Here is a 20,817-nt window from a genome sequence, read left to right on the forward strand (position 1 = left end):
ACTTTTTTAGTAGTATGTGCCATTGGGTAATCATAAATAGAAAATTGCCATTTTAAAAAATAAGGGCCGCCCCCTGAGATCGTAAGATTCACTGTGTACACATGCAAACCACATGTAAGGTCACATGAGCCAATTAACAGACAGAGTTCAGCCTTTTGCTTCCTCACTTCTTCCTGTTACAGTTAGTGTTGTAGTATTTCTGGTCAGGTGATCTCTGAGGCAGCACAGATAGAGTCACGAAATGGTGGTTCAAGGCAAGAGATGTAAAAGGGCAATATTTATGTAAATATATATTCCAGTTTGGTAAGATTCTTTAATATGTCATTCAATTTGATATAAACTATCTGTTGCTTAAGTATTCATTTTGGGGGTATAGTTTTCCTTTAAGTTTTCCTTGAAGTTAACTGTTCAAGCACATTTATTCTATTATTAATTGATGAAATAATAATACTGTACCTGCTCTAGTTCATACGCCTTGGCTTTGTCCTCATCCCGATCAGCATTTTTGCGATACGCCATTCCCAACCCCCAGACCGCCAGAATACTGTACACGTTGTCTCGAACCCAGGCATCTTTCTGTTCTTTGCTAGCAGGAAGAAGGCCCGTGACTGGGTGCTATTAGAGAGATCCAAAACATCCATAATGATTACTTGTGTTTCTCTGAATACAAAATTTCAATATTTGTCTGTAGCAGAATTGATTTGAAGTGAAAAATACACCCCTTCTAGACATGAGCTCAGTAAGTTGCTTATATGTTAAAAAAAAATCTGAAATGGTAAAATAAATATATACCAATATAGTCTGCCTCTGTCTCATAGAGGCCTTTTCCACTCCCCCTTTAGGCTCACAGAATCATTCAATCCCTTCCTCTTCTTGTTCCATGTTGAAGTGACTGACTCTTAAAGTCCCTTTGTTTTCCATGGTGGGTGATGCACAGATTGTCTGGAAAGCAGGGTGAATTAAAGTCCTAATCCATCACTTCCATGTGGAGCAAGGTGAGGGAGTGAGAAGCATGCTATCATACTTTTCTCTCAACCTCATAAATCCTGTATGCCTGTGATGCAGGGACCAGTTAACCACCCCCTAGGCTTATGGTGTAATGCAACTCACCTTGTTAATGTTAATAGTGCTGCTCCGGCAGACTTGTGCACTGAAATCCGTTTTTTCAAAAGAGCAAACTGATTTTTTATATTTAATTTTGAAATCTGACATGGGGATAGACCTATAGTCAGTTTCCCAGGTGGCCCCAGTCATGTGACTTGTGCTCTGATGAACCTCAGTCACTTTTTACTGCTGTACTGCAAGCTGGAGTGGTTTCATCCTTCCCTCCCCCCACTATCCCATCAGCCCATCAGCAGAATAAAGGGAAGGTAACCAAATAACAGCTCCCTGGTAGATATAAGAACAGCACTCAATAGTGAAAATCTGCATTCCCAAATTCGAATCCTGCTGAAAGAGGCCGAATCCTGTACCAAGTCCTGGATTCGGTGCATCCCTAAAAGCTACACAGTTTTTATGTCTGGGGTTAATTTGAACTGCTAAAATTGCAAACTGGAGAGCTGCTGAATAAAAAGCTAAATAACTCAAAAACCACAAATAAAAATCAATTGCAAATTGTCTCAGAATATCACATCATACTAAAAATGAACTCAAAGGTGAACGACCTTTGAGTATTATCTACAGCTCTCTAGCTCTCTACATCTGTGTACTTCTTTTTATTTTTGTACCGAGGTGTCATTTACTTTGACACTCTTCCCATGCTCCCATAACTTAATTTGTGGCCTAAACCCCACATTCACATAGTAACATACTGGGGTTTATATATGAATACCAATACAGATGAGAAATTGTAATTTAACCTCCTTTCTGTAAAGATGCAGTAATCATTAAACAATTGATTGTGCAATATTTTGCAGAGATGTACTTTATGTGCAATAGCTACTTACTGGAAAGTTAGCAGCCAGCAAAGGGATGTGACTATCCTTTATTTAATATACTGTACAGTCAGTGTCAAAAATTCAAAATCAAGTGAAAAAATAGATAGCTGGTATTGAGGCTACATTGTAGCAGTTAAATCTTTAAAAACGAGACCCACTAAATTTAAACATGAACCTGGTATATGAATGTCATTAACGGGAGTTCTGCAACAAAGGACAAGTAAAGGGCAGACTTTGACCTGCATAACTCTAACCGTGACAGATAGAATGTGACATGTAAGTCAATATTTTCATGGCACAAAGTAGGTTCTCCTTATACAAAATTTTACAGAGACTTGAGGCTACAGCTAGGGTTGCCACCCGGCCGGTATTTTACTGGCCTGGCTGGTAAAAAGGATGGTTGATCCCAATGTTATTAATAGGGAAAAAAGATAAATATATAGGAAGGCCAGTATTTTTTCCCAGAAAAGGTGGCAACCCTAGCTACAGCAGAGTTGAAGATAATATGCATATAGGGTCTGATTTAGAAGTAAAGGTGCTTAATTGCCTAGTGTAGTTATTTACAACAAATCATTTATCAGGTTTGATTAGGAAAATCCAGGATTTTGTTCAGGATTCAAATGAACCCTCTCTCTCTCTTTTTTTTTTTTTTTTTGCAGTATTAGGATTTGGCCAAATCCAGTGTTTACCTGAACATAAATCTGACCTCTTGAAGTCATGTGACTTTAAAGTTCTAAACAATGGAAAGGAACTTTTTTTTAGTTAATAGAATACAAACATTTTTCTTTTCTCTTATATTTTAATATGCAAATCAGGGTTAAAATGAAGGAATCCTGAAGAGTGCTGCCCTCTTCACCCAGTTTTCTTGTGTTGGAGTTGGTCGAGGGGGGTCTGCAAGTAAATGAGTTCTAAATCTATAAACTCCATGTATTTTGTTTACACCAGTGATCTCCAAGCTGTGGATCATGAGCAACATGTTGCTCACCACCCACTTTGATGTTGCTGCCAGTTGTGTCAAAGTAGGTACCCGTTTTCAAATTTCTGGCATGGACACAGTTTTACTCCAAAACAGACTCCTGTTGGCTAGCAGTCCACATGGAGCTATTAAGTACTCAATTACAGCCCCTTATTTGGACTGCCCAACAAACATTTTGCTTATGTGGTTCACCAACACTTTTTACATTTGCTACTATTGAGACCCTTACAGACAGAGCTGGCCTACATATGGGACTGCCTGCCTGATATCTGGTGGAAAATCTCTACCTAGCCAAATGACTGAGTTTTGTATTGTATTGCAAGTTTAAAGATGACCATAGACATTACACTTGTGAGCTTTCCTGCAGGAAAGATCGATCGTTTTCAATACCGACACTTAGGGGCCCATTTCCTGACAATCAAATTTTGAATGTTTCAAGAAAAGAATTCAAGAATTTTGAATGTTTTTGAATTAATCAAGAAAAATCTGCGGTTTTCTAAATTTCTGTAAAAGCTCTAAAAATTTGAAAATTTTAATTTAAATTTAAAATTTTGGGCTCTGAGAATGTGCAGGCCCTGGCCCAATCGCACCCCCGGTAATTACACCACTGGAAAAAGCCGCGAACGCCTTTTGTGCCAAACGTCGCCAAGTATAAGTTGTCGAGGTGCTATACAAGGAGCACCGATCCTATGTTTTTGACCATTTTAGACCATTTGTATACCAATCAGAGTTTTTTGTAATTTTTGTTCACTACGAATCGTCCTGAAAACTAAAATTTTTAGAGGGTTTTATGGTATTCAGATTTTTTTTTTCTTGGATCATTCAGTGCATTTTTTCATTCGTAATTTTTTTATTCAGAACTTTTAATAAATTCAATAACAATTTTTTTTAAGTTTGTGGATTTAGTAGTGATTTCAAAAACCCTAAAACCACAAAACCTGACATTTAATAAATAAGCCTCTTAAAGCTGAATCTACAGATACTGTATACGGGTAGAAACAGTAGGATTCTTCCTGTATCTGATGATTCAGGAGTAAACCATTGCCGATGTTCGGGCTCCTTCAAAGACACCTGATCAAAACTTTCTGACCTGGTCGATCATCGAGCTGACCAATCGGTTGGCCCGTCACCCACCATACATGCACCGAATATTGCACAATAATATCTGTGCATCTATATCCACCTTTAGTTTTAAATTGCACCAGTCAAGAAAGCAGATGTCAGTATAGCCCTGGTCTAATCCATTTTCACGCAAAAAAAATCAATAAATTATTGCTAATCATATTAAACATGAATATTTTACTCAAATCACATCAGTTTTATGGCAATCAGATTAAGTTTATGTGCTTAATGTAGATGTGCTAAATTGCACATCTGTTAAAAAATTTTTAGGTCCACGGTTCATTGCCCAAAGCCTTTGGAATCTGTTGAATCCCGAAAAAAAACAATCTTACATTCAGAGCATCCATGTTAAAAATATACAACTACAAAAATGTGACAGTCAGTAACTCAATACAATGCACATTCAGAACTAGGCTATGTCCTCAACTAACCTCTCCTCTGTCTTGGCAAGGCTTAATATTGACGTTTAGCAGCATAACGGGAAATAATGCACTATTTATATTTATACTGGATGTTTGTTTTCATTTTGCTTCAGGATAAATGTTTCAAAGCCTGATGCATTTTTCAAGAAGTGCCTTCAGAATATTTCTAAAGAGGTTGAATTTTACATCCTTTCCTTGACTCCATTCTCTATTAATACAGGACAATGTTCAGAAAGTTCTGGGTGTCACAGATTGGCACTGCTTCTTCCAACTAAATTCAGAGCAGGTCAATCCTATACATAGCCAATAGCCAATACAACAGGGGCAGTAAATAGGCTCCTCTTCTCTCATTTGCCAGTGCACGAGGCAAATCGGCAAATACATTTTCATACCTTCCTGATACTTTTATTCTGCATAATATACAGTATTTCTAAAACATTCAGAATGAGATATCAGTACTATACTGTATATGGTTCCTTCCATGAAACAAGAATGAATGCATAACCATACCTCCCAACATTCTGAAAACGGAAAGAGGCATAAAAAAAATTTGCTGAGCCCAACCCCCTAATTTCCGTGCCCATTTTACAAAATTTTCCAGGTTATGAAAGTTTGAACACATTTCTGTAGTTTTTATGTTTTATTACAGTTTTACTAATGAAGGTGAATTACCCTTTAAGCTGTGAGTCTAACTTCTCCCAAGGGACAAAACTGTTACAAATGTATCTTAAGTATATTTTCTGGGTTCTCTGCAAAGAACCAATTAAGTTAGAAACATTGTATTTTTTTTGGGTGTTCAGTGCAGAGAAATTGGGACTTTCCAGTACAAATGCAGGACTGCAGGTTGAGCTGTCAAAAGACGCACTGTCCCGCTCAAAATGGGACAGTTGGAAGGTATGGCATAACCATGCAAAATGCACTTTCCAATTCACTAACCTTGCTAGCCTGGGAGTTCTGTCTGTTCAGTCTGTTCTGTTAATCCCTAGTAAACTTAAAGTCATTTTGCAAAAATCTTTCTAATACAAACATTATCTTAATGGTGCAGAAACAGCAGAAATATGGCACAAGCGAGTGAAGATGCCTGTGTGTGATTCACTTAAGGATAAATCCTTTTAAATAAAATAATTTCAATGTTTAATACAATAAAGAATTAATTCAGTAAAATAAAGGGGAAATGTAACAAAATAACTCCTGCCTTTTTAAAGGACAAGGAAAGGCAAAAAATAAAATCCCATTTTTACTTTCTTTAATGAAAAAGAAACCTATCTCCAATATACTTTAATTTAAAAATGTGTACCGTTTTTATAAGAAAGCTGACTGTATGCAGTGAAATCCTCCCTTCATTTACTGCTGTGGATAGGAATTGTCAGACGGTCCCTAACTGCTGAGCAGGGAAACAATCATACTTATGAACAGCAGGGGGAGCCCCCGCCTTACTTCCTAGCCATGCAGAACTCAAGCAGCTTTGTTTATGACAATCCCTAAGCAGCCCAGACCACACTGAGCATGTGCAGGGTCAGGGTCAGGCAAAGATGTTTAACAAAGTTACAAGATGACAGCCCCCATGGCCAACTTTGAAAGCATAAATTATTTTTTTGATTAGGCTTGTGTTGCAGTAAGTTCATGCTTATGTTTAGTATACAAAATACAGCATTTCTAGCCTTATTCTATTTTAGACTTTCCTTTTCCTTTAAAAGGTAATTGGTAATTCCTGATAATCCTTTTAATCCTTTGTCCAGAAAATCTAAGGAAAATCTAAGTAATTTTAATCTGATTAATATACACACAATCTGGACCTGCCAACCAACAACCTGCTTTTTTACCCCCTCAGAACTTCCACATGACAAAAAACAGTTCTACCTGCAATCTGAAGGGAAAAAAAATGTTTTGAGAGAAGTTGACCAAATGCTTCTGTAGACCCAAACCACTGATCTGTCCACAAATGCTTTCCCCCAATGTATTTCTGCAGGTAACCAAGCCACTGCTGGACTCTAGACTACTGGATGCCAGTCAACCCAATGGCAATTAAAATACAGAGGCATTTCATGCTTCTTTATTAGGTACAAACAAGATTTGATTTTTTTTTGTTTTGTTCCAAACACATTATGGTACCCTGCGAGACAACCTGATGTAACACAGCAGGAGAGTCTTTGGTGAAACCTACTTATGAATGTGATGTGGGATCTTCTGTCAGTATTTTTACATTATACTGAGTTGCTTCTACTGTAACTGACCCAAGTGTATTTGGTAGGGCTTTTTGATTGCAAGCTCCACTATGATAAGGTCCTATGTCTGTAAATGATTTCGAAAATGCTCCTAGTGCTGAAAAAATCAATCACAAATTGTCAGTGACACAATTAAAAGCGTCAGATACTTTGCACAAACATATCCTGAAATTGTTCATTATTCAGAGGCTGATGGTCGGCTTTCCCTATTGTTCCACCCCTGGGACTCCCTTCAGGTTCCAGTCTTTGGTGAAAGACCCATTTAGCTCAAAGCAAGGTTAAAGATATAGGAAAACAATGGTGTACCCATCATTCAGCCACAGATCCAAGAATATATAGGACAGAAAAGTATTCATACCAAATATCACCCTACTGAACTTCAAATTATATCTGGCAGAGCAAATAGACCATTTCCCAACATCTCCCCTGAACTAGACTTTAAGCTGAGCTGATCCAGGCAACCCCAATGGGACCAGCTCCACATTCTAGAAATCAGTGCTTTTAAAGGTTTTTAAATGTGCAACAAGTGACCCAAATACCCTTTAAAGGTTAAAGGAGTAGAAAATTGACTTGCAGTATGTGTATGGCTGGAATGACCGGAAATATGCCCTTAAGCATATATCTGCACAAACCTGCCACTCATCCTTAATACCATCACTTCTGCTCCTAAAGAATGTTTAAACTCAGCACTGAGTCTGTAAGCTGTATGCCTGCAGATACGCTCACCCCTCCTTATGAAATTCATATACTAGCTTTTGGGACGCCAGCACTAACTTCCAATATTACTACTAAGGATAACTTTGCAAAGGAGCACATTGCAATGCAGATATACAGTATATATATATATATACTGACCCTTGCTTCTGGCACAGATCAAGTATAAAACTAATGTCTGTTGAAGCACAGGGCTAAACATACTGCAAAGTCTGCATTGCCTATAGCCCCCTCCATTCAAGCCAAAGTCACTTCATTGGAATTGGGCAGCTGCATATTTTACACCATCTATGTTTCTTGAGCTTTTTCGGACACTCCTTATTCTATATCTAACATGGGTATTGCAGCAGTGCTATAATGGTCGCTATCAAAGGAGAGTTGGGAGCACTCATCGGCCCATTTCAGCTGTGCTACACGTGGAAGTACGCCCCCGAAGCGTTGTTTCAAACAGCAAATTTTCGTAGTCACGGAGCATCAAGCAGGTTAAAACATCCGTTTATTGAAAAATGATTAAAATATAACAATGGAGCATAGTGAGCCCATCGGCTCCATGGCTTTGACGCGTTTCGTGGACAAACCACTTCCTCAGAAAGCTACATTGTAACCGACAAGAGTAACATTTAAAACAACAGATACCACACCCCTTGTAAAAACATTAACCCCATCATGGTTAAATCCCATGATCGGTTCTCTAACAGAGTTGGAAGTGTGTCTCGCTCAAATATGTTGAATAAACTCGTACATAATGCATATCATATGTCAAAAAAATAATAAATAAAATAAATTATATGTTTCAACTTCAAGTTACATGCTTTCATGGCTAACAAGATGGAGTATAAATATACATTTATATCATAATATAATATATGGTCTAATAGATACTTGCAGTGGAGGTTACCAAAGAAAATTATTGTAAGGCAAAATTTAATAAAGTGTTATATCGAAAATTTATGAAAAATTTATAAAAAGTTAATACAAAAGCAAAAACAAAAACAGAAAGCAAAAAACAACAGAAAGAAAAAGAAAGAAAAATATCCGATCCATCGGACATAATTGGCCTCATTTCAATAATAACAAGTGAGTTCCCAGTCTTGGTTAAGACCTCCACTCGTATTAATGGTCTTTAATTCGAAAATCCAATAAGCCTCTAGCCTTAATAAGGCTTCGTTCCTATCACCTCCTCTAACATTAATTTTGGGGGTGTCAATAACTTGAAATGTGAAATACGATACCCCATCATGTCTCTCTATGGCATGTCTAGAGATTGCTGATTTTTTATCTCCTCTATTGACGGCTGATATATGTTCCAAAATTCTAACCCCAGCCCTACGTGTGGTTTTACCCACATATTGTGCACCACATGCACAAGTTGCCAGGTAGACAATGCCTTTAGTACAACAATTGAAATGACGTTTAATAGAATATTCCTTTTTGGTGATACTACTACAAAAACTCTTTGAAACATTAAGTACCAAACACGATTTACATCTTTTTCGACCACATTTATAGTTTCCTTTATGTCTTAACCAAGCCGAATCAGTATATTGACTATTAGATCTATAAAGGCTAGGGGATAGGATAGAGCCCAGTGATTTTCCTTTCCTGAAAACAAACGAGGGGGACTGATCTAGAACGTCCTTCAAAACGGGATCCTGTAGCAGAACATTCCAATGCCGTCTTACACTCCGCTGTACACAATGCGCCTCTTTACTATGAACCATGGAGAAACGTATACCTGAATCTTGTGCAGCACCAATCCCATGTGGATGGATATTGGGGTTGCTCCGCTGTCGGGAATGTTTCAATAAATCTGTTCTATTTTTTGAGACAGCCTGTTCATAGGCCTCTCTAATTACATCATTATCGTAACCACGTTCCAAAAATCTGTCCCAAAGCTCCATCGCTCTCTCGTGGAAAGTCTCCCACGTGGAGCATATTCGGCGGAGCCTAAGGAACTGACCCACGGGTATGCCCCGTAGGCAGGACCTCGGGTGACTACTCTGTGCATGCAATAACGTGTTACGTGTGATGGGCTTGCGGAACAGGTTTGTCCCAATTTTATGATTAGCTATGAACCTAATATCTAAAAACGGGATACTGTTAATATGAGTTTCATATGTAAATTGTATCTCTCTGGTTATCGAATTGCAATACTTGATAAACAATGACAGAGACAGCTCGTCTCCGTCCCATATACCTATACAATCGTCGATATATCTATAAAAATGCACTATGTGATGACGGAAGGGGTTCATGTCTCCAAAGACGTGGTGCCGCTCCCACCAACCCATGTATAGATTGGCGTATGTGGGGGCAAACGAGACACCCATCGCGGCACCACGTTTTTGAAGATAAAAAACCCCGTCAAAATAGAAGTAATTGGTATGCAGTAAGAAATCTATAGATTTTAGTATGAACCCATTCTGTGTGGCTGGAAACCTCTTTTCTTTCGTTAACCAATACAAGATGGCTTGAAGGCCCGCTTGATGCTCAATAGACGAGTAAAGGGCTGTTACATCCATACTGAACCATCTGTATGTATCTTTCCAGTATACTTTTTCCAAAATGTTAATACACATAGTTGTATCTCTCAGAAAGGTAGGAAGTTTCTCCACAATGGGCATCAGCAGTCTATCGATGTATTTAGAAAGTTTTTCATTTAAAGAGCCTATGCTGGCCACAATTGGTCTGCCCTTAACATCTATTAGGGATTTGTGCACTTTTGGGAGAACGTGAAAAATGGGAATCACGGGATGGAAACAAGTAAGGAAATTAAATTCAGACTGATTCAAAACTCCATCCTCACGGCCATCATCCAAGAGTGCATGCAACATTGTTTTAAATCTCTCAGTTGGATCATTTTGTAATTTGACATAGGTATTACCATCACCTAGCTGTCTATTAATCTCTTGAACGTAAATTGCAGTATCCATGACAACCACGGCCCCCCTTTATCAGCGTTCTTGATAATGATATCTTTATTGGAGCGGAGGGCAGTGAGTGCCATGGATTCACCTTTAGTTAAAATCTTGTTCCTAGTGGTAGTTTTTGGGCCCTCTATCTGTATATCCTGAACCGATAATCCCTCTATGTCTCTCTGTACCAATTTGTGAAAGAGTTCAATATAGTGGCTCTTCGATTGAATTGGGTAATAGATTGATTTTTTCTTAAAGTCTGTATGTCTGACTTTGTACCTTGGCTCCATTGAAGCCTCAGCCCCTTCCTGTAAATCCTGTAAATTAAATAAAGCACATACATCACCAAAATCAAAATTTAGAGCCTGTAAGGAAGAGGAAGCATTATTAGTAACCACCGTCTCTAGATCTGAGGCCTCGGATACTGAGGAAGAAAGGGGGTTACTAGCAATAAATGTCCCGACATCAGGCACTTCTAACGATGAATTAACGTCCTCGATTATCCCCAGAGACGGGGTTGTCGATGGAATTGCAAAGTGTCTCTTCAAAGTGAGTAGTCGGATAAATTTGTTCAAGTCCAAAACAGTGGAAAAAATGTCAATTTGATTATCCAATACATAATTTAAGCCACGGGAAAGTAATGTCAATTCATTCTGTGAAAGGACATGCTTTGACAAATTGATTACGTTACCTGAGTCCGCTACCAACGATTTTTGTTTTTCTTGTTGTGCGATTTTGTTTTTGGGCCCGGATCTCTTGGCCCGATGGCCCCCTCTCCTTGTGCGTCTTGTTGACTGCGGGTTTTCACTGGATCTCTCTGTGCGGTCTGTTCTTCGTACCTTGTCTGGGGTTCTGGTCGACATCCTCTTCCGGGACGCTCTCCGAAAAATCCTGATCTGAAGTTAAAAACGAAATAGAAGAAAGCGACCTGGCAGGCATAGTTGAATCTTCAGAATCTGAAAATTGAATGTTCTTGCCGTTCCTAAGGATAGGTCGTGGGTTGTAACGACCTTTCCCCATGAATTTATTAAACGGCCTTTGGTTCCCGAAATTGGGCCTGTCCGTACGCCACAAATAAACTTTATTGTTCATATAATCTTTCTTGTCACGTATGATTTTGTCTCTCTTGATTTCTTTAATATTGTTCTCATATTCTTTGACTTTCTCCTGAATTTGATCCAACATTTTATGATGCAGAACCGATTTGTGCAGATTATCAATTTTCGCCTGGACTGAATCAAGTTCTTGTCTGTCTCTAATCAGGATCAATTGCATTAATTTCATAGAACAATCAGTAAGAGTATCGTTCCAGTTTTTTATAAAGTCAGGAGATAAATCTTCAAAAGTTGGAAACTTTTTGATCCTTAAGCCTCTCGGTATGCGTCCGCATTTAATATAGTTATCTAGAGAGGTAATGTCCCACCACAGTCGGGTTTCCCTTTTCATTGCCTTTTCAATATCCCGGTACACATACCTTTGGGCAGAATCTTGGGAAAGGTCAACTTTGCTGTAATCGATGGGATCTGTGGAATCTGAGAATACCAATTCCGCTTGTTTCTTACGGTAACTCTCGTCCCGCTTATCCATTCTCTGTTCCGCCATGTGTAAAATCAACACTCAATATGTGTTAATCAAAATAATTCGGGGGCCGGGTGCTTCACCAAAGTCGGGATAAGTTAAATCAGCAAACAAAGGAGAGTTGGGAGCACTCACCGGCCCACGATGTATTTCAGCTGTGCTACACGTGGAAGTACGCCCCCGAAGCGTTGTTTCAAACAGCAAATTTTCGTAGTCACGGAGCATCAAGCAGGTTAAAACATCCGTTTATTGAAAAATGATTAAAATATAACAATGGAGCATAGTGAGCCCATCGGCTCCATGGCTTTGACGCGTTTCGTGGACAAACCACTTCCTCAGAAAGCTACATTGTAACCCACAAGAGTAACATTTAAAACAACAGATACCACACCCCTTGTAAAAACATTAACCCCATCATGGTTAAATCCCATGATCGGTTCTCTAACAGAGTTGGAAGTGTGTCTCGCTCAAATATGTTGAATAAACTCGTACATAATGCATATCATATGTCAAAAAAATAATAAATAAAATAAATTATATGTTTCAACTTCAAGTTACATGCTTTCATGGCTAACAAGATGGAGTATAAATATGCATTTATATCATAATATAATATATGGTCTAATAGATACTTGCAGTGGAGGTTACCAAAGAAAATTATTGTAAGGCAAAATTTAATAAAGTGTTATATCGAAAATTAATGAAAAATTAATAAAAAGTTAATACAAAAGCAAAAACGAAAACAAAAAGCAAAAAACAACAGAAAGAAAAAGAAAGAAAAATATCCGATCCATCGGACATAATTGGCCTCATTTCAATAATAACAAGTGAGTTCCCAGTCTTGGTTAAGACCTCCACTCGTATTAATGGTCTTTAATTCGAAAATCCAATAAGCCTCTAGCCTTAATAAGGCTTCGTTCCTATCACCTCCTCTAACATTAATTTTGGGGGTGTCAATAACTTGAAATGTGAAATACGATACCCCATCATGTCTCTCTATGGCATGTCTAGAGATCGCTGATTTTTTATCTCCTCTATTGACGGCTGATATATGTTCCAAAATTCTAACCCCAGCCCTACGTGTGGTTTTACCCACATATTGTGCACCACATGCACAAGTTGCCAGGTAGACAATGCCTTTAGTACAACAATTGAAATGACGTTTAATAGAATATTCCTTTTTGGTGATACTACTACAAAAACTCTTTGAAACATTAAGTACCAAACACGATTTACATCTTTTTCGACCACTATAATGGTCGCTATATCTGCCACTGATAGAGGGAATGGGTCAAAGATTATATTATTAGTTTAGTAATTTAAAAGTAATTACACTGTCAAGTAGTCAAATGCCATGAATATCACTATACATCTGTTTCTGCTGAATATAAACTGACAATCACTTTGCTCATAAAAGCAAATCGGCAAAGTAGATGTTTGATTCATTTTCTACCTTGCAGCAGACACAAAAACTCCTCATTGGTTATTATTATCATAAACTGGGACTGTTTCCTTCCCCAACGACTGAATAAATAGATTGCATGCAATCAGGTAACAGTAGTGTTTTGGTTCCACTGAAGGTAGCAAAGCACTGAACCACTACGTCCTAGTCAATCAAGGATCCCACAAATCGTAGGCACTGGCAGCCTGGAAATATTAGAAAGATCAATTTCCTTTAGGTGCGATCAGACAGAAATATTTCCCTATGAAAACAGCTCCAAGCACAGTAATGGTGCACAAATTCTGCTAAAAGAAAAGCCACTTAACTTGCCCATATTTCTCTGAGAAAAGTCAATATAAAAATAAAAGTAGGTTCCAAAAACTCGATTGAAACATTAAAGGGATACTGTCATGGGGAAAAAAAAAAATTTCAAAATGAATCCAGCATCCAGCAGAATTCTGCACTGAAATCCATTTCTCAAAAGAGCAAACAGATTTTTTATATTCAATTTTGAAATCTGACATGGGGCTAGACATATTGTCAATTTCCCAGCTGCCCCAAGTCATGTGACTTGTGCTCTGATAAACTTCAATCACTCTTTACTGCTGTACTGCAAGTTAGTGTGATATCAACCCTCCCTTTTTCCCCCCAGCAGCCAAACAAAAGAACATTGGCAAGGTAACCAGATAGCAGCTCCCTAACACAAGATAACAGCTGCCTGGTAGATCTAAGAACAACACTCAATAGTAAAAACCCATGTCCCACTGAGACACATTCAGTTACATTGAGAAGGAAAAACAGCAGCCTGCCAGAAAGCATTTCTCTCCTAAAGTGCAGGCACAAGTCACATGACTGAGGGCAGCTGGGAAATTGACAATATGTCTAGCCCCATGTCAGATTTCAAAATTGAATATAAAAAAATCTGTTTGCTCTTTTGAGAAATGGATTTCAGTGCAGAATTCTGCTGGAGCGGCACTATTAACTGATGCATTTTGAAAAAAACATGTTTTCCCATGACAGTATCCCTTTAAAAAGATACTGACACCAGGAATTAAACTCTTTTTTACATCTATCATAATATTGCCTTTGAAAGCAACTTATTACTTTGCCATAAAGTATTTGCACAATGATTTTACATTACCTGCCTGATGCCCCATGTTCCTGTATGAGGGGGATGCCATATTTGTGCAGCAGGAGTCCGTTAGCATTAGAAACTTCAACTAACACTTACAAAAACAAACCTCTCAGCACAAAACGATCAACATGACCTATACGTAACTTTTAGGGGCCCATTTACTTAGCTCGAGTGAAGGAATAGAATAAAAAAAACTTAGAATTTGGAATGATTTTTTTGGCTACTTCGACCTTCAACTACGACTTTGACTTCGAATCGAACGATTCGAACTAAAAATCGCTAGACTATTCGACCATACGATAGTCGAAGTACTGTCTCTTTAAAAAAAACTTTGACCCCCCTACTTCGCCACCAAAACCTACCGAGATGCCATGTTAGCCTCAGTCCGGACCTGGTGTCTGCCCCGTATGCTATGTGCCCTAACAGATGGACATGTACCTGTTAATGCACAATGAAAGCAGAAGACAGCAGATCAGCCTTCTCCCTATTTGCCTTTCTATGCAGATGGAGAAAACACCTAGTCTGCAACTTCGATACAAAGGACAATGGGCATCTTTAAATTCCAAGTACAAAGACTAATTCTTATTTAAACAATGGTCTCAGTAAAATACAGCTTTTGTTAGACAGTCACTGGAAAATGAGACAATGCTTTAATCTTACCTGGTGACAAAGTATGGTCTGCTGAATAAGCCTGGCATAGCCATCAAGTCTAACCCCTGAATTGCTCCTGCTTCTCATCTTGGCTGCTCCCCCTCAGCCTCTCAGGCCCTTCCTTGGCTTAGAAGCGTGTGCTGGTCAGATGTCCCTGCCCGTGCTCATTCATTCAGTCAGAGGTAAACAGCTGAGGTCCTTAGTCCAAAATAAACACGTGTCAGATACAGGATTTGGAGCTCCTCCCTTCATGAAACCCTGAAAAGCAAACCAACAACATTTACTCAGGAGATTCCAAAAATACAGTGCTGAAAGCTATATTCTTAGAAAGGCAGTTCATTCACGCAGGGACTAAAGAGAATATTTATACTAACACAGAAATGACTGTGATTAAATAAAATGAAAAATCACTATGGGGCACATTTACTTAGGGTCGAATATCGAGGGTTAATTAACCCTCGATATTCGACTGTCGAAGTTAAAGTCGAAGGATTTACCGCAATTTGTTCGATCGAACGATCAAAGGAAAATTCGTTCAATCGAACAATTAAATCCTTCGAATCGAAAGATTCTAAGGATTTTAATCCATCGATCGAACGATTTTCCTTCGATCAGAAAATTGTTAGGAAGCCTATGGGGACCTTCCCCATAGGCTAACATTGCACCTCGGTAGGTTTTACTTGGCGAAGTAGGGGTTCGAAGTTTTTTTTAAAGAGACAGTACTTCGAATGGTCTAAAAGTCGAACGATTTTTAGTTCGAATCGTTCGATCCGAAGTCGAAGTAGCCAAGAAAACGTTCGAAATTCGAAGTATTTTTTCTTCTATTCCTTTGGCTATCTACAGTATATCTATACAATATCATTATCAGCCCAGCCTATAGAACCCAAACCTGACTATTGCAATTAAGGGCAAAGACACACATGGAGATTCGGGGAGATTTAGTCGCCTGGCGACAAATCGCCTCTTCTTTGTGCAACTAATCTCCCCGCAGTGCCTAGCCGCCGGCTAGAATCTAAATCGCCAGCGGGATGGCACTCGGAGCACTTCATTTCTGGTAGTCACCCGAAGTGAAAATGAAGCTCTCCGAGTGCCACCCCGCTGGCGATTTAGATTTTAGGCGACGGGAAGGCACTGCGGGGAGATTAGTCGCCCGAAGCAAAGGCTAATTAAATGTTCCAAGTGCCATCCCACCGGCGATTTAGATTCTAGCCGGCGGGAAGGCATTGCAGGGAGATTAGTTGCCTGAAGAAGAGCCGATTTTGGATAATGGGTCCCTAATGGATTTCTAAAGACATAAACTGTACCTAAGTGCACACATTCCTGGGGGAATGGGGAATTAGAAGTCAGTAAAGCCAATGCTAGTATAAGCAGGAGTGATATCTTTTGTTTTGGAAAGCTATTTAAAGATAAATTCTTCACAGTTCCCTTCGTACAATCCCAGAGCCAGTTCCATCGATATTACCCCAGAATGCATAGCAGGAAAAATGCAGCAGCTATTGCATGTAAAATATATCACAGAACATCATGCAGAATAAATACTGTTCCAGTTTTATTAATAATACCTGATAACATGTTATATATTTATTTTACAGGTATGGGATTTGTAACCTGTAACCCAGAATGATCCATATTTCCAGAAGACCTTCTCACATCGGGCAAATTCTCACATCGGGCAAATTCTCACATCGGGCAAATTGTCACTGAACGATTTGTCACACTTTGTCAGTGCTAGCATTACGCTAATACACTAGGGGGTTTATTTACTAAGCTCCGAATACCCGAAATTCCCCAAAATCCGAAAATTTCTTGATTTTTTATTATAAAGTCAGACTTTTAAAAATAAATCACAAATTTTTCAGAATTTATTAAACCCCTGAAGGCTAAAAAGCCCGAATATAAAAACACGGCATCTCAAACCTGTCGAGGTTGCATAAAAGTAAATGGGAACAGTCCCATCGATTTTTGGTTGTGTTGGGGGTTTCGGGCAATTTCACAATGTTTTCGGAGCTTTCGGGTGAAAAAATTCTGAGATTTCGGGGAAATTGCACGAAAAAATCGTGAAAATCCGAGCTTTTCCCACATTTTTGGGAAAATGTAATAATAAATAAGCGTTAAAAACCTGAGCGGGTTAGATCGGAGTTTGTAGCAGCCGATATTGAGATAAATTCGGACCTTGCTAAATAACCCCCTAAAATGCAAAGTTGCGTCTGGGCAGCCGAACATTGGCGAAGTTTTGCTAGCGTTTATTCGTCAGCGCGAGCATTTCATAGCAAACGTTCGCTAAAGTTTGTTTCTGCCTAGCGAAACTTCGTTAGTACTGTTACTCTTGGCTCACATATAGGTCGTATAGATGTCTTTATTAGAGATGTTGGTGCAAATGCTTGAAGTGACCACTTATTATTACAAATGTCCAAGAAAGCAAAATAAAGACAAAAGAGATTCTCTAATGCCCTAGACATGAGCCCACCCTAAAACAAATGTGGCATGTCCCTCAAATGGTTGGTAAAGAAATGTTAACACAAAAATCTTTAATAGTTTTGAAGGCAATCCCGCTTTAAAAAATGAAAAAACGCCAGCGTTTTTTTAGAACTTTTATGACTTTTCAGTATACAGGACATGATGTCACAAACATAACATTGAGGACGATGTAGCTTCATCTTATCAGTTCACCCTGGTCTAAGGTGGCGAAGGAAAGAGGTAACGTTCCGTAAAACTCACGAATTTGGGAAGTAATGATAGTTCACCTGAGCGTAAATTCGACAGATGATAGGGCGAGAAACTAAGCAAGCAAAGATCTCTTTCACTAGCGAATTGTCCTCTACGCCTGTTAGTATATTGGCAACGTCCCTGCTGATTGGATTTCTGGCTAATTTTCTTTAGTGATGGCCATAAATTTTTGCCAGCGAACGATCCGCCACACTTTGCGGCACTTGCCATAGAGTCTATTTTAAGCAGAAAATTCTAAGTTTTTAATATTTATTTCCTATCTCTTGAAAAAATAAAACAGTAACATAAACTTGATCTCATATCAGATGGGATTAATCGCAATTGGAGGCAAAACCAGCCTATTGGGTTCATTTCATGTATAAATTATTTTTAGCAGACTAAAGGTGCCCATACACTGAGAGATCCGCTCGTTTGGCGATGTTGTCAAACGAGCGGATCTCTCCCCGATATGCCCACCTTGAGGTGGGCAATATCGGGCTGATCCGATCATGGGGCCTAGGGCCCAACGATCTGATCCTAACGAATAGCAATAGGCGGTCGGATCGCGGGATCAATGAATAGATGCGGCCGCGATCCGTCGGGATTTTTTGTCCCACCGATCGAGATCTGCCCGACTTTCGGCCAGATCTCGATCGGTGAAGCCCGTCGGGGGGCCCCATACACGGGCCAATAAGCTGCCGACACGGTCTGTCGGCAGCTTTTATCGGCCCGTGTATGGCCACCTTTAGGGGCAGATTTATCAAGGGTCGAATTTCGAAGTGGAAAATACTTCGAAATTCGACCATCGAATAGAATCCTCCAACATTCGAAGTCAGAGGCTTTTATCCATTGTACGATCGTATTCCGATCGTACTCAGATCCGTACGATTTTCCTTTGATAATAAAAAACTTAGAAAATTGCTCTGGAAGGTCCCCATAGATTAACATAGCACTTCGGCAGGTTTAAGTTGGCGAAGTATTGAAGTCGAAGTTTTTTTTAAAGAGACAGTACTTCGATTATCGAATAATCGAACGATTTTTACTTCGAATCGAAGTCGAAGTAAATTTGAAGTCGTAGTATCCTATTCGATGATCGAAGTATTAAAAAAATTACTTCGAAATTCTATTTGTACTTCGAAAATTCACTCGAACCTTAGTAAATCTGACCCTTAAGGTATGAAGATCCAAGTTATGGAATGCTTCCTTATCCAGAAAACCCCTAAAAACTGCCGATATGGGTCTTTTAGACCTATTCAGCAGTTTATCTGCCCATGTGCGGGGGCTCCCGATCGATATCAGGCCAAAAATCAGCCCGATGTCGATTGTTCAAGTTTGATTTTTCGATCCAGGACCGCATCTGCTAGTTGATGCGGTCCTGCGACCCATCGGAGCCCATTCATAGTATTGTAATCAAGGCCGAAGGTTCGGATTCATCCGATATTGCACAGCCATTAGTGGCATATCGGGTTAAGATCCGCTCGTTTGGCGACCTTGCCAAACGAGCGGATCTTATAGTGTATGGCACCTTAAGCATTCTGGGTAAAAGATCCTATACCTGTACTGGCTATATAATATACTTAATGCGTCTACAGCGTATAAATAATAATATAATGGTGCATGCTGGGTATTCTGCATGGCACTTGGGCATTGGAGGAAAGCATTAGTCTAAAATGTTAAATGTACTGTCAAGTATCAGTAATAGGCAACCTCCCCCCAGCTGACCCTTTTTGGTCCGCGCAGCTTGAACTCTAATGTGCTGTTCTGCCTGTAGGGAATGACAGACATATGTACGTGTATATATTATGTATTTGCAGACAGACAGACAGACAGGCTTCTGCTATTGCTGCTCACCTTTCAGATCCGCACAGATGATTCCCCTAATCTCCCCTGCTGATCCGGTATCAGCAGCGCCTCACAATCCTCCGCAGAGAGAAGCAGCAGCAACAGCAGCAACAAGGTGACTCTCTCCTCCAGACCCAAGAGGATGTGTCATGGCTCACCCACAGGCCACTGGTGCTTCCCATCAAGGAGAATGAGAGCAGAGCTAATAAACATCATCTGCCCGTACAGTGTCCTCTTCTTCCTTATCTGCTTTAGTTATGGCCGCGGCATAAATCGTCTGATGTCCCAGAGACCTGCTCTGTGCATATGTTTGTGTGTGTGTCATCCGGCACGGGACAGGCCGTGTAACCCCTCCCACCAGCACTAGCGCTCCTCCCACCAGTACTAGCGCCCCTCCCACCAGCACAAGCGCCCAGGAATCCTCATTGTCAAACAGTGAGAGGCGACGAGAATCTCTTTAATTGCATTCCCCAGGGTTTATTGCTTCTTTGTTTCGGGTAATGTGAGACCGCTTGTGTGTGACACACGGTCTGGGGGAGGTACCGAGCCTTTTCTTTGCTTATAGAAGTCATTTTCTTCCCACTGATGGTGCACAACTCCACAGTTCTGGGTTTTACTGGCCTTTGCTCTTTATGTTTTTTTAAGTACATAAAAGGGAATAATGGGAGTTATTACCCAGTGCAGTGGGTTTAGACCCTCAGGGACATCGGCCCAGGACCCAACATGAACCAACTGGTTATTGAGGTATTCTAGACATAGACGTAACAATAACCATCTTTCCTGGAAAAGATCTTTCCAAGAAATATTGGGTGTAGAGTTGAACTGTCAGATACTGTGTATAGGTACAAACAATAGAATTCTACCTGTATTTGACGATTCATCACTAAAAGTGTCCAATTTTCGGGTGCCAGCATAATCTTCTGCCTAGCCCGATCAACAAACCTTCTGCCGATATTGGTCGGCTCGTCTCCTGCTATACTAGGGTTGCCACCTTTTCTGGAAATAAATACCGGGCTTCCTATATATTTATCTTTTTTCCATATTAATAACATTGGGATCAACCATCACTTTTACCAGCCAGGCCAGTAAAACACCGGCCAGGTGGCAACCCTATGCCATTTAAACACCGAATATCGTACGAAAATTAGTTTTG

The 20,817-nt window shown here is 39.6% G+C and overlaps 1 protein-coding gene across 4 annotated transcripts in view; it reads right to left on the bottom strand.

Moving 5' to 3' along the window:
• The window catches only part of LOC108709337 (phosphorylase b kinase regulatory subunit alpha, liver isoform), a 71,682-nt gene extending 51,656 nt beyond the window's left edge, over nucleotides 1-20,026 (bottom strand). For 3 of the 4 annotated variants that reach the window (XM_041583646.1, XM_041583644.1, XM_018249083.2), the window contains exons 1-3: nucleotides 19,674-20,026; nucleotides 15,126-15,374; nucleotides 457-615 (exon numbers count right to left, since the gene is read on the bottom strand). In XM_041583646.1, the coding sequence (XP_041439580.1) occupies nucleotides 457-615; nucleotides 15,126-15,203 (237 nt within the window). In that variant the 5' untranslated portion in view covers nucleotides 15,204-15,374; nucleotides 19,674-20,026. Of the gene's footprint in view, nucleotides 1-456; nucleotides 616-792; nucleotides 1,055-15,125; nucleotides 15,375-19,673 lie in introns of those variants that run through there. The other variant, XM_018249084.2, reaches the window with a different exon arrangement.
• Nucleotides 20,027-20,817: the final 791 nt, after the last annotated feature.

The sequence above is a fragment of the Xenopus laevis genome, chromosome 2S (genome assembly GCF_017654675.1).
Source record: "Xenopus laevis strain J_2021 chromosome 2S, Xenopus_laevis_v10.1, whole genome shotgun sequence".
Classification (NCBI taxonomy): Eukaryota; Metazoa; Chordata; class Amphibia; order Anura; family Pipidae; genus Xenopus; species Xenopus laevis.